The sequence below is a fragment of the Falco rusticolus genome, chromosome 7 (assembly GCF_015220075.1).
Source record: "Falco rusticolus isolate bFalRus1 chromosome 7, bFalRus1.pri, whole genome shotgun sequence".
Taxonomy (NCBI): Eukaryota; Metazoa; Chordata; class Aves; order Falconiformes; family Falconidae; genus Falco; species Falco rusticolus.
The window spans coordinates 42,548,112-42,564,941 of NC_051193.1; the positions used below are offsets into that span (position 1 = coordinate 42,548,112).

General features: G+C 42.7%; 1 protein-coding gene across 6 annotated transcripts in view; it reads left to right on the top strand.

Moving 5' to 3' along the window:
- The first annotated feature begins 1,604 nt into the window (after nt 1-1,604).
- TC2N (tandem C2 domains, nuclear) overlaps nt 1,605-16,830 on the top strand; it is a 31,034-nt gene continuing 15,808 nt past the window's right edge. The window contains exons 1-2 of one of the 6 annotated variants that reach the window (XM_037395089.1): nt 1,605-1,667; nt 16,634-16,756. In XM_037395089.1, the coding sequence (XP_037250986.1) occupies nt 16,690-16,756 (67 nt within the window). In that variant the 5' untranslated portion in view covers nt 1,605-1,667; nt 16,634-16,689. Of the gene's footprint in view, nt 1,668-1,766; nt 1,868-2,155; nt 2,393-10,209; nt 11,673-16,633; nt 16,757-16,830 lie in introns of those variants that run through there. The other 5 variants (XM_037395088.1, XM_037395090.1, XM_037395086.1 and 2 more) reach the window with 5 other exon arrangements.

Here is a 16,830-nt window from a genome sequence, read left to right on the forward strand (position 1 = left end):
AGCAAAGAACAGAGGCAAACTGGTTTTACTGCTGATCTTCAGACTAGATTTGTTTGGGACAAAAGTCTTCTGAGGGAGGGGGGAGGTTTGTTTCCGACTAAAAAAATCACAGCACAGTAATGTTCTCCCCCTCCATACAAAATCAGGTCAGCCACATCCCTTACCATGTGCAGCTGAATTTTGTGCTTATTGAAACAAAATTCCCGATTTTCAAGCAGCTGGAAGCAGAATGGAAGGTGTGTCCCAAACCATCGAAAGAGACCTGGGGATGAGAAGAGGGCCCCGCAAATTACAGAGGACAGCCTTGCCTTGAGAAAGAAGGAAAGTAGCCTTGCAAACTGGTTTTTTTTCCTTTAACTGCCTTGTCAAAAGTACCATTTGTAATGTCCTTTCCTTCGTTGGAGAGGTAATCTACAGTCCCAAAGGCTAGCTACTGCCGCACTGCTGACTCCAGCGGCTGGAGAGCTGCTCAGGCAGACCTGGAATTCGTTGAAGAGCTTTAAAACCCCTTGAGCATGAAAATGCTGACATAACTCGATAGCAGCAAGCTGCATACAGGGACCTTAGCAGCAGCTGAACAATGCACTGCTGTGAACAGTGGAAACAAAGCTGTTCAATCACAGAAATTAATTCAGTGAGATGCCTTGAAATGCGCACTTAATGTGCACCTCAGGAGGACTCAGGTAATTTTGGAAGCATATCAGGTTATGCGTATTTCCTTAAAATAGTGACCCACACATAATTTCATGATCTCTCTTAAGAGGAACCAGAGCCGCTCCGCTATACGATACCCCAGAACTGTGCGACTGCCTGTGCAGAGATAACAGAGATGCTTTGTTAGCTCAAATACTACGAGTCTGTGCTTTTGGCAAAGGGTCTCCCCTTACAGTGGCTCTGGAACTCAGAGTAGCTGTGCTACGCTGCATGATGACAGGTATGAAATTCTTAGTTAACACCAGGTCCATGGTGCTATGAAATTTGAAATAAACTGTATCATCATAGAAAAACTATAGTTTCAGTGGATGGGGAATCCACCAAAGGCTGCAGTTCAAGAGCTATTGGGGCAACTGTGTGAAACTTCACTGACTGGAAATTTTAACACTTTTAGAGTGTAAACAGCATTTCCTCGAGGAAATACCCCCTTTTTCCTGTTAATGCAGCCCCGCTTCTTGCTCATATTTCCCTCCTGGGGTACTTTAGCCCTTCTGGTTCTTTATCAGAAACTGAAATTGAGGGGACGAGAGGGAGAGGAGACCACAAAACTTTTCACAAAACTTTTGCTTCCTGCAAGAAAATTTCTGAACCGATCCACCCCCGTGCGGACCCGTAAGCAATCTGTGTGTGATCCTGCAGGCTGTGCGCTCTGTGCCTCTCCCGTGCCTATGAGAAGCCTAACTTGACAGGGATCCATATTCCAGCTGGACACGGCATTTACTAAGAACGTTGTAAAAAGATAAAAATTCGCTTTTCCTCTCTAAAGTATAGGCCTGGTTATGCTTCTAGCCAAGCCAGGGGTGGCTTTGGTCCTGCCTTTGCCAGTGTAACGGTCCAGCGAGCAACAAGGAAAAGCTACCGGCGGCTGTTTGGAGAGAAGCCTGCCCCCGTGAGCGGCTCGGGTGAGGCGGTGAGGCCCGAGGCCGCGGGGAACTCCCCCCCGCGCCGGGCCGGTGAGTAAGCGCTGCGGGCGCGCACCTGGCGGGCGCGGGAAGGGCCGGCGGCGGCCGGCAGGCGCCGGGCGGGAGGGGAGGAGAGGCCTGGGCGGGAGAGGCACCGAGCGGCAGCGCCGGAGCGGGGCAGTCCCGCCGGAGCCGCGGGCAGCAGACGGCAGCCGAGGGCGGGCTGAGGGGCGGCGGGGCGCTCCGGGCAGGTACCGCGCCGGGGGAGCTGGGCTGGGCCGGGGCGGGCGGCAGCGGGGGGCCCGGGCCGGAGCCCCAGCCCGGGGCGGCCCTGAGCGGGACGCGGGCAGCGCGGGGCGGCAGGTGCGGGCGGCGGGGCCGGGCGCCGCGCCGGGAGCAGCCCGAGGCCCCGCGGTGGCGGCCGCCGCTGGAGCCCGGCACACGGCACCGAGGCGGCGCGCGTGTCCCCTGCGGGCGGGCGCTGGAAGCGGTGCCTTGCTGCCTTGCCGGGCCCTCGGCGGAGGGGAACGGTGGGCTCTGCAGTGCCGGCCGGGCCCTGTGCCGACCCCGGCAGCCCCGTGACGCGTGGCGACCTCAGGGTGGCGGCACTGCAGGGCGAGGGGAGCAAAACCTGCGGGGGCGGCTGGCTCCCGGGCTGTCCTGCCGGAGTGACTCCTCCGTGTGTGTCACTGATGGGACCGAATACAAGATAGCTGCCTTCTGCGCTTATACTTGGAGTATTTAAACGTGAATACACAGCGGTACTTCTGCAATTAGTAAGTTATTATTTTCTCACTGTGCATATAAGGCTCCCGAGAAACAAAAACTAACAGCCTTTTTTACAAACCCTGATGTTTCACTTGATGCATACAGATGGGTACACTGAGTGGGGCAGCATGGTTTTAACGCCAGAATTCTTTAAGGATGGCAGGGTATTGATGTACGTGCTTTTTCTTGGTAGGCTGAAGCCTGGCGGCCTGGCGCGGGTGGCAGAAGGTGGTGTCAGGGCAATGTGTGACAGGGCTGTGCCACCGCCCTGCAGTGCCGGGGGGGATTGCAGTGAAGGAGGACCTTGCAGTGCCAGGGGTTTGTTTGCATATGGCGGTATGAGTTTAAATTTGACGTTGTGCTTCCAGGATTTGGCTTGGGATGATGGACTATACTGTCTGTCAGGTGATGGACCTTGATAAATGGAGGCACGTAGGAAAATAGTAAAGATACTGAACTACTACAGAATTAAAGCTTCATGTAAATTACGTCCAGGATTAAATTGTACTTAAGACAGTCTCACACTGGTATTGCTATAAGAAAATATCCTTGTAACATCCAAATATTCTGTATGAATTAACAGCTAAAAATTATTATAGGCAAGAAATAATTAATTGGATCACCTTCTCCAGGAACACTTCAGGTAATTAGAGATACAGTTTATCCAAAACTCAGAAGGAAGTTGTGACTATAGCTAGAGTTTCCCTTCTGTACTGGATGAAATTAGCATCAGAAAATACGTTTTGTTTACTGAAGTTTTAACCTGCTGTCTCCAAGAGTGCTGTTAAAGGAGCACGCCTGATTGTAAGCAGTTTCAAACTGTCCTGTTCAAAAGCCACAGTGTAACTCTATAATGCATACCATACGGCTGGGTTCCTGGGTGGTTCAGATCACTGATCAGCAGTCTGAAATAAATGTAATCTTAAATTAAGCTGATCTTGTAACTTTCCTTCAGTGTGGAAATGTGCCCAATGACTCATGTGACGCATTTCCCTAGATAAGAAAACAAAGGTTGATATGGTGGCCATTCCTACAATGAACACTTCCAGTCAGTGCCATTGTAATTGTGCAGGAAGAGAACTAGATCTCAAGGGGGATGTACACTGGGCCACAGCTGTCAAGTGCCTGGGCATCTAAATGATCCTGTGGGCACCCACTCCTCAGAGCTAGATCCTTGCAGTCCTAACCCTTGGTCTCTGATCTGTGCAGGCTCAGTTTTTTCCTGGTAATATTCGCTGAATGCATTGAGGTCTGCTGCTTGATATGCCTTTAGTTTTGACAGTGTTGATTAGTTAGGTGCCCAAGCTGTCCAGGGATCCAAAAGAAAGGTGTTCTTGACAAGTTGCTCTTGGAGAGCCCAAGTGTCTTTGAATTACATATAGATGATCAAGACCACTTAAAAAACATGCAGGGGAATATATTTCCATGCTTTTTTTTCTCCTCTCCTTATTCTTTCTAGGCTTTGTCTAGAGCTGTTACCCTGATGTGAAGAGCCAAGTTCTGAATTTGTCTTTCATTTCTCAGGAGAGTGCTAGAGCCATAAACTTGTGTGTTGTTCTGGGCTGGTGGTCTCTGACTCCTTACTTATGAAACCATTTTGCCTTGCTTTCAATACAGAAATATTCATTAGGTGAGCTGTGATCCTACAGCTCAGTAGCTATGGCATGAATCCAGGAGTGGAGAGGTTTGATTTCTGGTCCTTTTTCCAGCTGTATGTTAAATATTAAAATATATATTTACAGAATACATATGTTTAAGTAATATTACATTTCAAGAAAAATGTATTTATTATTGAAGTTCCCCTTGATTCTTGCAAATACTTATAAAAATCACACCTACTGAAAACACTGCACCCAAAGGGTATGTTGGACTCTACAGAAGTCCCATCAATTCCACTGCCCTTCCCTGCACTTGATTTAGGTGATGGATCCCTAGGTGATTAAGTCCTCTTTCTCCTTATGCTATGGAAAGAAGGAATGTGAGCAGGATTGTTCAGTCAGTCATGCGTGTGTAGGCTATTAATTTACAGTGTTAGAGAAAAAGTTCAAGACTCTGGCCTCTTTGTCTTTGTTGTAATCGTTAAGCTCAGTCTTCTTACTTGTTTGTTCTGACACTTGTGTTTTCATATCAGCTGGTTGGCTTTTCCCTCAGCCTCTGTTCATCATACTTGTAGGTGTTTTAGTTTCAGATGCGTGTTACTCTGAATGCACTCTCCAGGGTTGTGGCTTGGCTGTGAAAAGGGCAGTCCTGCTCTGGCCCCTGTTTTCCTCACTGTGCATTCTGACCCCACCTTGTGCAGTCAACCGCAGGGGGAGTTGAAAACCTACTTTTTTTTAAAAAAAAATAAAATGTTATCTTGGTGGTTTAGGTTTGCATCATCTAATCAGTGAGCTGGGCCAACTCATCATGCAGCTGCATGTTTACTAGATCCACAGGAATGGTTGTAGGCAAGAGGGAACCGAGCTGCCCTTCTCGTAGCAGCCAGACCTTTAGGCAATTTCAGTTCAGGCAGATGCAGCCCCCATATGTGGTGGGCAGAGCCAGAGGACCTGCCTTAGAACGGCAGCCTCTGCTAGGAAGCCAGGCTTTGGCTAGCTTTGGCTTATACCAGAAGTACCCTTTGACTTTGGTGGAAACATTTAGTGAACTTGTTTGCTTGATTAAAATGCTATTTACTTAATTTAGTGAATCTTGCATGATGCATATCCTGACCTATTGCTCCCCTCTTCGGACTTTTGTTTAATTTTATAAAAGAACAACTTTGTTTACACTGAATTGGTGTCTCCCAAGATACCTTAAATCTGGTAAATATTCTCTAAGTAGGGCAACACCCAATCTCTGTCAGCAGAGAACCTAAGATCTCATCTCCTTAAAGTGAAAGGCAAAGCGGGCTTTGACTTTTAAGTAGGACAGCATGAGTCTGGGTTAAGGCATGTTGTCATTCTGATTAGTAATGCTATTCAGGCTTCACCAGAAAGATTGCTTATGCAGAGAAAAATTGTGTTGATAGTCTTCTGCAGCCAGAATGAATCTTCAGACCTAAAATGAGGAGCCTCATGTGGGAAGAGGTTCAAATCCTGGGTTTGATTTGAGCTCGTTTGTGTTGCATCATATCTCTTACTCATGTTAATACATCAGACTGTGCAGAATTAGTGAGGACACTTCTCTTAAGCTTAGTATGAGTATTTGTTTGCCTGTCATCACCACTGAAGTTGACATGAATTCAGTGCCAAAAAAAAATTTATGTCAGCAATCTGATGCTTATCTTTCCTGTAAATTTTACCCTGGTGATTTTGTTACGAAGCTTTGTTTCCCAGTGATTTAATAGCCACACTTAAACTGGGGAGAACAGATACTAGGTCCCAAACGAAGGCCCTTGGTGTCTGGGAGATTCATGTGTTCATTGCAATGAGCTTTGGGTCTGGCCTGAAACTCAAGTTCTGGAGTTGATGCTTTGGCAATTAAACCAACTTTGAAGTCCAAAAAAGCAGTCTATAAGGACCCGTGACCCAGTGGCCTCAAAACCTATTGGGCACTTAAGTCAATTTGGCACCTATGCTTTGGAGCCTGGAACCTGGATGTGGACTCGTACTGTGTGCTCCAGCCTGGGCAGATGGGCAGGAGGCTTGGCAGGAGCTAGAGGGGGCAGATAAAGAAGGGCTAAGGGGGGGTTCTCTTTACAAAATTCAGGCATCCAGTCCACTGTGTGTGTATCTGTTCGGTGAGAAAAGCGCCTGCCATACAGGGAGGAGGGTTAGGCTGAGGTTTAAAATAGCTTGAGCTAGCAGTGCTTCCGTGGTTAGCGGTGAAATGATCCAAAAACACGCTGTGTTTCCTGTTTCTGAGATGCATGAAATGTTGTTTAGCACTGATCTTCTAGGTGACAACGAAACATTCTGATGACCAGTTTCATTTCACAGTAGAGGAAAATTCAAAACCTTTCAGGTCTGAGTTGGGGTTTTGGTGGTTTTGTTTTTCCGATTTCCTTTTGCGAAATGGGATTGTTGGCCTCTGGGTTGGGAACTCTCTGTCAGTCTCCTGTTCAGGTTCTCTGTCTGCTCAGCAGTGACCGGAGTAGCTAAAAAGTTTCCTCCATGAAACCTTGATTAAATACAGACCATCTCCCTGAATCATCCTGTCTTTTGTTCAGTTCAGTGGTATGTGTATTTCCAGATCTAGTTTCACCAATGTGTGAAGTCATGGGTCAGAAACCTCTTGTGAAGAGTGTTGATTTAAACTCCACAAGATTAAAAAAAAAAACATACATTGATGGTGTAGCTATTGTTCCCTTTGTTGTTAAGCAAACCTTTCCTGAGGGAAAAAAGGGAATGGCAAGTTCATGCTGCCAACTTCTGCTCTCAGGGCTGCTGTCCTCCCAGAAGGGAGCGGAGCTCCACCACCACGCCCCATAGCTGTAGCAGCATTTGGCCAACAACAATTGGGATGTTAGATGCTCCCATAAAATTGAGACAGTTCTGATTTCTTCTGGGTTTTCCCAAAGTCGATGCAAAATTCTTTTGAAATATCTCTTTTGTGCAGTGCCTTGTTACCACTCATTTGCCTGAGCTGCCAGCTACTCCAGCCAGTACAGCTCTCTGAGAGGCACTGCACAGGCTGTTGAAAGTGGTTGTGGGCCTCTGGTCTGGGAGGATTCAAAGCAAAAAAAGAGTAGTTGTACTTTATAAGGATGGGCTCCTCCTGGGCTTTTAAAGTGTGTTTAAAGCTTCCTGAGCTCAGTGCCTGTGCCCTGCAAAGCTGTACTCCCAGTCTGTTTTGGATTTGAATTAATTAAGATCAGTTCCCATTTCCTGTTCTCGAGTCACTTATTTAATCTTTTTTCATATATGAGATGTACTGCAGTCACCTATTCCCTTTCTTAATCTCAGCCACAGTCTTTTTTATACAACTTACATCCTTCCTCTCAGCCCAATGCTGTAACTGGTTATAGAGTGACAGTGCGGAGCAGAGCTGCTGAACAGGTAATCCTCATCCTGTAGAAACTTCATAATCTAAAGCTTTTTGTTTTCGTCATGAAACAGGATAATTATTATACGTAAAATAACTATTAAATAGTTAATGTAAAATAACTAATAAAAACCTGCTTAACCTAAACCAAGGCAGTAGGGGTGTGGGGGTATATATACATACATACATACATACATACATACATACATATATATATGTAAAGAAATATTCCATCCTGAGTCTTGTAGGTATTCAGGGTTCCCTTAAAATGGTTTAATGGTAATGAAATTGTATTTTTCCATGCAAAACTGTTTGGGTTTTCTTCTTATTTCATACATACAGGAGGAGCTATTTTTTGTTAGCTGTCTGGATATTATATCTGTATCCATGTGTTTTTTCTGTATGGCTCTGTGGTCATGGCAGAGGCTCAGGAGTCCTGGATGCCATTCAGCGCTCTCTTTCAGTATTGCATTGAGATGGTTTCCAAGGGCCATCTTTTCAAAGGTAGACACGTTTAGCCATGTTAGGGAACTCCACTGCACAGGCAGATGCTCTTGCCTAAAATACCTTCTTCTTGGCTGTCCTGTTGAAAAACGCATCCAGATGTTTCCAGTTCTTTTCGGTATCGGGGCTGTGGAGGGACTGCTGACAGTTCTATTTTTGTGGCTTCCTGGCATTACTGCAGAAGGAGAAAAAATCGGATTAAAAACTGACACAGAATACATAAAGAAATTCTGAAGTTCTAAGTTAGATTGTAAAGTAACTATTGGTGATTGTCATGATTTTTTCCTAATCTGCTTAGAGCAAAAGACTTATCTTATGTTGAATTCTTTCCATGTTCTCATCAAAAGCCAAGTTCCTTTTACAGAGATTTCAGTCTCTTAAGTTTTATTTTCTGGTGTCCTGACTTCAACTCTTGCTTTGCTGTTTTCCGTCTGAGTCCAAAATCATCCGCAGTCCAACATAATGGATTTATTCTTTTGTGTTTACTGCCCCAATACATACCATATTGTACATCCTTGTCCAAGTCAGTGAATTTATCTATAGTTCACAGGAACAGTGTTGTCAGTTTAGTAATTGAATGAATTGGTTACTTGCCTAACACAGCATTAGGAAGAAACACTCTCTCCATCAACTTTTACAGCCCAGAACATAGGGGATTCAGCATATTAAGATCCCAAGTTTTAAGCTTTATCATGGGATAGATTTATAATGTTCCCTTCTTAATTCAAGTATAAATCTTGCGTGCGAAAAATTGGCTCAGATTTATGAAAATTGTTCTTTTGGCCCTTGTAAATGATATTATTAATCTTCTGCACACTGGGGCAGGCTTGGATTAAGTCTGCATTTAAGGGCTGCAGGTGCAAGGCTATAGTGCTGAGCCAGAGTCAGGGTGTCCCTTGGGGCTGTGTCAGGGGATGACTTTGGATCGTGTACTTGTGCCAGGGCTTGTTCCCCTTCTCCAAGGGGTGCCTTGAAAGCAGAGGCAGTTGTTCCTGTAGCACAGTCACTCAAGCACACACACCTGCTCAGCTTTATTTTTCTTCAGGGAAGTAGGCAAGAGCAATTACTTCTTCTTTGTGACACACTGTGGTGGTCTGTGCCGGGGCTGCCTGTGCAGATGCGCTGAAGGCTATTTGGCCTCCTCCAGTCTGGAGCCCTGGGAAGAAGCAGCTGTTGAGCTGAAGGGAAACCACAGCTAGATTGCAAAAGCGCTCTTTTTGTAGGGTTCAGCTCAGGGCCTGTGTGAAGTGAGACATACATTAGATCATCTTTGTCTGGGCAGAGAAGCTGGAAGGAGAAGGGAAGATTGCAGTGGGACACGGTACGGTCTCTCACAACAGCATGTAGAAAGACACGGCTGTTCCAGGCAAAGCTTCTGCCCTGGTTCAGTTAGAGCTAGACCTCTTTGGCAGGAGAACATACAAAGCAGCTCATGGGATCACAGTGAGCTCTGCTTTTACTGCTATGACAACAGCTCAGCTAAGAGTTGACTTCCGAGTTGGTTTTCTTTGCCTCAGGAGAAGCCTGCTAAAGCTCAGTAAGTAATATTTTCTACAATTGTCACATCCCAGCTGATAGCAGTGAAGTATTGAGCACTCCTGCTGATGAAAAGGGTTAACTTTATGTTCAACTGTTACCTCTAGGAGACCCCAGCAAACAGTATCTTACTTGCACGCTCAGGCAGTCACCAGAGGGACCATGGAGATGCTGTCTGTATGCTGCCATCCTCCTCCACTTGCTCAGGATATCGCCAGGAGGATGCCAAGGCAATGGTTGACCAGTAGCAGTTTGGGATCTCAATACAGTGCTGCAGGAATGAGAGCAGTCTTGCCTTTGCAAATATTAATTAATGAAATATATTCTCACCTCATGTTATCCTATGACATGGTTGAGCCTGAGGTGCATAGTTTGGTTGTGGTATCAGCCTAAATAAAACTGGTCAGAGAAGTGGGATAATGTTTTGAGAAGAACTATACAAAACAGACTTGAATGGTGTGAAACCTACAGTTTTAAACTTGTCTACATGACTTGCTTTGGTCTACTTAGCTTACTGAAGAGAAATATAAGGGAAAGTTAGATCCTAATCTTTTAAGATCTGAATGAAAAAGAGATACTGCTGATAATTAACACTCTTAATATAGCAAAGACATAAAAACTGGAAATACAGTTAAACTATTAAAAGTGCAGGCGATTAGCTATTGAAATATTTTCTGAAATAAAACCCAAATGTCTTCCTGCTTACATTGCTCAGCATCGTGCTGGAGTAACTGGTTGAAATCCAGTGGTGTAAGTAACTGAGGAGGGTGGGACAAGGGCACATAATGGGCCTTCGGGTCTTCAAAAGTAAGATTCTGCTTTAGCAAACTGTAGGTGAAAAAGAGAATTCAGCAGGGCAGGACTGTGCCGGTTTGGACCAGTGGTCCGTTCAGTTCAGTTTCCTGTTTCTGGGATCAGTGAGAGGAACCTGTGACGCTTCCCCCAGTGGCCTGTTGTGCCATCATTTACAGCACGGGAAAGTGCTTCCTATGCCTAGGCCGTTAGTGGTTTGTTTGCATCACGGAGCGTGACACTTTTACCAGCAACTTTTTACCATCTGTGTCTGTTGCCAGATGTAATTGTGTAACTGCTTACAATGCCGCTAGGCTCTTTGCCCCAGGAAGGCTGTGCAACAGTCCATCATAAAATTTCCATCGTTTAACTAGGTTAATGATGCATAGTCTTTTTTTTTTTTCAGTTTTAAATATGTAATTACACTTTTTCTTCATTTATTTGCTGCACTGGGAGACCTTTGCCTGTCTTCATTATGTTTCTGTTGAACTGTTTTAAGATGTCTCTTCACAAGAATGCCTTTCTGATTGTGTCCTTGAAAAGCCGCCTTGTAACGTTTTCTTCTGTTGTGTTATTTCAGCATCTGCTTTGTGATCTACAGCTTTTAGGGTGAAATCCTCTTCTCTTTCCAGGCACAAAAGAAAGGAAAGCCTCACGTTTTCTTTGTTTCCTTGGAAGGCAGAAGAACTGGAATAATCTCTGTGTGCAAATTCCCAGAGCTTTCATGCTTTTCCCCGAGTTGCACTTGCAAGCAGAGAAGGAAGGTGTATGTACACACACACACTAGTTACTACATAAATCATTGTTGTAGGGTTCTGCTGAAACAGGCAGAGATAGGAGCCTTTTACCATGCACCTGATAGGTGTGTGCTGGCATGACATTTTTTGTTTCCTTTTTTTTTCCTCTTCCTCCAGACAACCTACTACTACCTAGGTTTATAATGAATAGGAACAGAAACTCAGACCCACTTAAAGTGACTCTCTCTCCTGTGTGGATGTTACAAATCAGACCTGCCTACAGTCCCAAATAAATAGGGCTTTTTTTTTAAACTGCGGGCTTTATGTCTTTGGCAAGTATGTGCCCATGCATGGCACTATGTGGGTAGGTGAGTGCATGGGCTGTCCTTGCTGCTACGGTAGCAAGGTACCTGGAGGCAAATTTCTCAAAACTATTTATTTAAGCTGTACTAGCGTTTACCGGTTTTGAGATTCAGTGGTCACAAGCCACCCCGCTTCAGATGAAGAGCTGCACTCCCAGATGCTCTCCCCCAGAAATAAAACTGCAAAACAGCTGGCTGTGGAAGTTAAACCTTTTGCAGCATCTGCACCGTCCAAAGAGAATCCTTCTGACCAGCAGCAGAAGTGGCTTTTGCTGTGCTGTGTTTTTGTTAATCATCTGGAGACCTGCGATGGTATTGTTACACTCTTTGAAGGACTTACAAGACTGGGATTAACTGCATCTCCTGGATCTGAAAGGCAGAAAGGCACAGAGGTAGCATAAATGTGGTGTTTGGCTGAGGTGTGAATTGGCAAGCTTGAGCTCGCTTTCTTCACAGGGCAGATCCTCAGATACCGCAAAGTGTTGTGGCTTCACTGGGGCTACTGGAGTTGTAGACACTTAGGTCATTTGAGGATCTCTCCCAAATGTGTATTAACAACTGGTCATCTCTGATTCCGGATACTTTCTTTTATACCTCCTGCTTTGTGAGGAGTTACGGCTACTAGAAATTTTGCCATGATTGTTTCTGGAATGCAGATCTAAGAATGCATTTTATACATTTACGGCTAGCAATACATCTCGTAACGTTTGAACCTCTGGTTTAGCCAGCTTTCCTGATTTAAGATTAGTTATTTCACCTTTGTGTCTATTGTGTAATTTAAAATGTGTTACCTGATCAATTCCTATGGAGCAGTTCTGTGATTAAATGCAGTAAAATACGTAGGCAACCTACAAGCTTGTTGCAAAACATACCCTTTCATCATAAGGCAGAAAAGACCTGACAATTCTTTTCAGATTGCTTTCATCTTTTAATATTTAATATTGCAATCACCCCTTTTCTATCATGTTCTTTTTATTTAATGAGCTGTTGAAAATATTTACTTTCTTCTCCAAACTTCTCTGTCTTGTAATCTGTTCTGGAGGCATCTGGAACTGAAGTCTTTGATACTCTGTTTATCTGATTTTAGCTCATTCAAAATTTCTATCAGAGAAATCTGGAAATCATTAAGATAATTTATGCTCGCCATCTAAACCCATTAAAATAGTAGTGATTGTAATTCTCTAGGCTCTGTGTCTGTGTGGTTGGTTTTTAAACTTCGTTGTTTCCAGGATGTTCTAATAACCTTGGCTCTCCTGCCTTAAGTGTGGAAGGACTGTTGCTGAGTTACATTTGATTATCTTATTTTGGCTTGATACTAGGAAGAGAGGAATGAAAAAGCTTGCTGAAATCCATGGAAAACACCAAGAAAGAGAGAAACTTTGAGACAGAGTGACAAGATCTGGGTTCAGTTCCCTCTTCTGCTGCAAGTGATTTGATTTCTCTATCTCAGTTTTTTGTCTGAAAATCAGGAATATTTTTTTTCTCCTGTCCTTTTCCCAGTCTATTATCTCCAGAACGGAGGATGTCTTTGACATATGCATCTTGCCTAACAAAAACTGATGCCAAAACTTAGAGAGAGGGTCAAGGAGTCCTGACTTCTTGTTAAGATAGATGGTATTCCTGGGAAGTCAGTACGTTTTTGGAACTTGGTGGTGCAACTAATGAATGTCTCTACAGTTCAGGTTTTTTTGGTAAATTTATTCCCAGACAAATGCATGTTAGTACAATCTTCTAACAACTGTTAAATGATACTGAGAATTTTTGGGTAGCTGACACCAGCAAAATATTCTGGTATGTGGGAGTTTAACCTTTGATAAAAACGTCAAATTCTTTCAAGATCATGAAATACTTCTTTAATCTTATACAAGATTTTTATTCATTTTCAGTTAATAAAATATACAATAGAACCTGCTAAATTTCTCTGTGTCACACATGGTTAAGACTAAACTTTGCGTGCAGTAGAAAGTTGTATAACTACCCATAGGCAACGTGGGAAATACAGATACGAGAAAATACATGAACTGGGAGGCATGCCATCTAATTTACTGCCAGGATTGCTCTTCTGAACTAAAACAAAAAACTAAATATATTTATCTCTGTGGCTTAATTAAGTGAATTGAAACTTTAAAAAGTAATTGCGACCATCCATGTTGTAATTTCATGAACAAAGCAAAGTGCTGTAAGCAGGATAAGGGAGCACTGTGTCTAGATGATCTGTCCCTCAGCAAGTGAGGTCATTTTTTTGTAATGTGGCTGTAGTGTAAGCCTAGGAACATGAACACAGATTTTGTCACTGAAACCATTAAATTTTTAAGCTTAAAAAAACCCAAAAAGAGTAAACTGTTCTAGTCACTTACTCTTGGAATGTTCTTTTCAAAATACTGTATTTAAGCTCAAACTGGATTGGAAATTCTAAGCTATGTGTCTATATATTTTGGCATTGGCTACCGATATTGCCTTGCCTACAAAACAGTAATCTGTAAATAGTATATTCTCCTCTGTACAATAGGTAGTGATGAATTGCTTTATATTTGTTTCAGATAGAAAGAAATGTATGAATGTTTACATATTGATAAATGAGGAGAAGAAGGTAATGGTCAAAGACTATCACAGGTTACGTGCTCTTACTATGAAAAACATGGTCTTTTGTAAGGATAGAAGTGCAAATTATGAATTGCATTGTTACTGTTACATCCTCAATACCCATATGTAGCCCTTTCTTTCTAGGTAAGGCACTCAGCCCAGCGATGGAAAGGCAACTGCTTGTGACAGATGCTTTACATTTGTTTATTTGCTCACATTAATAGTTTCAGCTAAACAGTTCTGGGGAAAGAAATCACTGCCATGAACTGAATTTTCTCTGGTGCAGAGAAATTAACTTTTCTACTTTATGTAGCTGGAAAGCAGAGTGGTTACTAGCATTTGGTTTCTTCACCAGCAGTAGTGAATAAACTTAATCTGAACATTCTGAGATAAAAGACTGCCTGCACAAACTGCCACTGAGGCTTAGATACCATTGTTGCAAAGCTTAGAGCAAATGAAGCAGCTGTTTCAGCCCAGTTTAAACATGGTGAACAAGAGTAAAACATATTAACTCCAGCTGTGTCCTGATAACAGCTGGGAGGGAAAATCACTGCATGGGAACCTTAAAGTAAACTTTGAATTCTAGCAGACTTGGCTATTGTGAGTGCACCTCTCAGGGAGGAGCAGTGGTGAATATTTGATGCTTAGAGATGAGGAGAATTTGATAAGAAATTCCCGTGCCTCTTTTTGTGCTTCTGTAAAGATGTAGAGCAGGTTCTGGAGCTGGTGGTGTCACTTCTGAAGATTTTCGATGCAGATCTCATACCGTACTTACACTCATGCAATTTCAAGATCAGGGCAAGTACTGAGTGATGGCTTCTGTGCAGAGTAATGATGTCCCTTTTACAGCAAGATATTGTGCCCCTGCCCTGTCTGCTTAGAGATTATGCTGTAATTTCTTCATTAGTGTTCCATTTTCCAGAATAATATGTACCAATATTCAGGCTACTTCTGAGGTTTTTATATTCAGCTCACTTGCATTCTGTTCATTTTGGTCTGTTGACCACAAAAAGCAGTATAAAACTAGAGGAAATAATTAATGTCACTTACTGGTAAAACCAGCAAAAACCATTCAGAAGCATTGTCTTAAACGAAATATTCCCTTAAGGTCCTTGTTGCAGTCGAATAATGGTTTACTTAGGTTTAGGTCTAATGGGAATATATTTTAGGAATTTCCTTCTAATCAGTACTTGTGATAGCTCATGATTAAGAACAATTCTGGAACAGTCGTGTAGTTGTAAGAATAAACCTTCATTATATTTCACACTAGTATTTTAAAGATAACAGGTTAATTCAAGGCTTCCTCATGCTGCCACATGCTCTCAGTGACTTTGCAAAACTGGGAAGTTAAAACATAAATAGCGGTGCTGAGGTACTGTAGAGCACACAAGAGCGGGTCAGTAAGTATATGCTGCGTTTGGTCAGTAGTTGCAAATTGATACATCTGTTGATAACTTTCAGTTGCACCCTGCCTATGGAAATAATGTTAAAACAAGAAAGCCCATATTTTCCAAGATGAGATGTCTGTAGCTTAGTATCTCCACCTGGCATCCATCAGAATGTTGAGGTGCTTTTAATGAAAGAAAAGTTTTGGGGATATTAGTGTTATTTCCGCAATGTTTATGTGGTTCTGTAGCTGTCTTGGAATACCCATACAAAGAAAATGATGGCACTGTTCAAGCTGCAGGTGGGAATGACTTCTGTGCTAGAGCACAGAAGCTTTCGGCAGTTTCTTGTGATTTAATAACTGAGCAAACGTCCATTTTTATGTAATTGTCATCTTCTCTCTGTGCTTTTCCCCCTTTCTCTTAATTGCCATCCTGCATCACTTCAGCTTATGTTCATGTTCTGTTTGGTGTCTTCTAACCTTTCTGGAGTTGGAATCATGTCTTGGGTATGTTCTACAAAGAATCTCGTGTACTTTAGGTACATGTAAAAGGACTAGGCTTAGACAGTTAAGGTTTTGGACAGGAAGCAATGCAGCTGTCTGTGTCCCTCTGAAAAGAGAACATAAGGATATGAATAAAGACATTTAAATGAGGCCAGTTAGCATTGTCATAAAGTTCTTCTAATGTTAACCAGCTGTTATAGACTTGTTCTCATTCTTTAGTAGATTACATGCCTTTTATTTTGTTGGAAGTCAGTGCTCTCTTATTTCTGTATGCATAGCAGACAATTATATAATAAACCAGGTCTTCAGTTTCATATGTATACAATTATGAGAAAGCAGTAGTTCCTCAAAGAAGGCAATTTTGGCATAATTCATAAAGAGTGTTTTCAAATCTAAAGTATGGAGTATGTTGAGTGAAAAATGTAAACGCATATGGATGTATGTGAAAATAGTACATGAGTGAAAGGTGATAGGAGAAATAAGAACAAGGGAAACGGAATAAAAAACACATTTTGCAAATGACTTAAGACCACATCAAAACAGCTGTAAAGCTGAGTAAACTCCAAAGCCCAGTGGCACACTCAAATATGAGGAGAATTCTAGTGTTCCCGAAAGACAGGGACCTGTCTGAGTGGGTCACTGAAAGTACTTGGATGCCATACATTAAAATGATTGTCTCTTTCCTTTTGCTTTTATATGAAAAATAATTAGTCTCAGTGAGAGAAATCTGATGGTTCTGATCCTTTCATGTCTGAAGTAACTTTCTGATTGACCCTGGGACTGTGTCAAATAAGCAATCACATATTAAATAACTGATAAAATTGCATTTTGATTGCAGTTATTTCCATCTACTACTGTTTGGTTTATTGTGTTTTTCAGGTTTGATAGCTACACTGGATCTTTGCGGTCTCCTCTAAATTGCAACACTGAAAACAATGGCAACTGAATGTATAAAAAACTGCTGTAAATGGTGTTTCTGCATGGAAAAAGAAAAAAGTGATCGTGAGTTCTGACATAATGACATTGACTAAGGGTTTTGCTCTCATGGCTTCATTAATGATGAGATTTTCCATTAA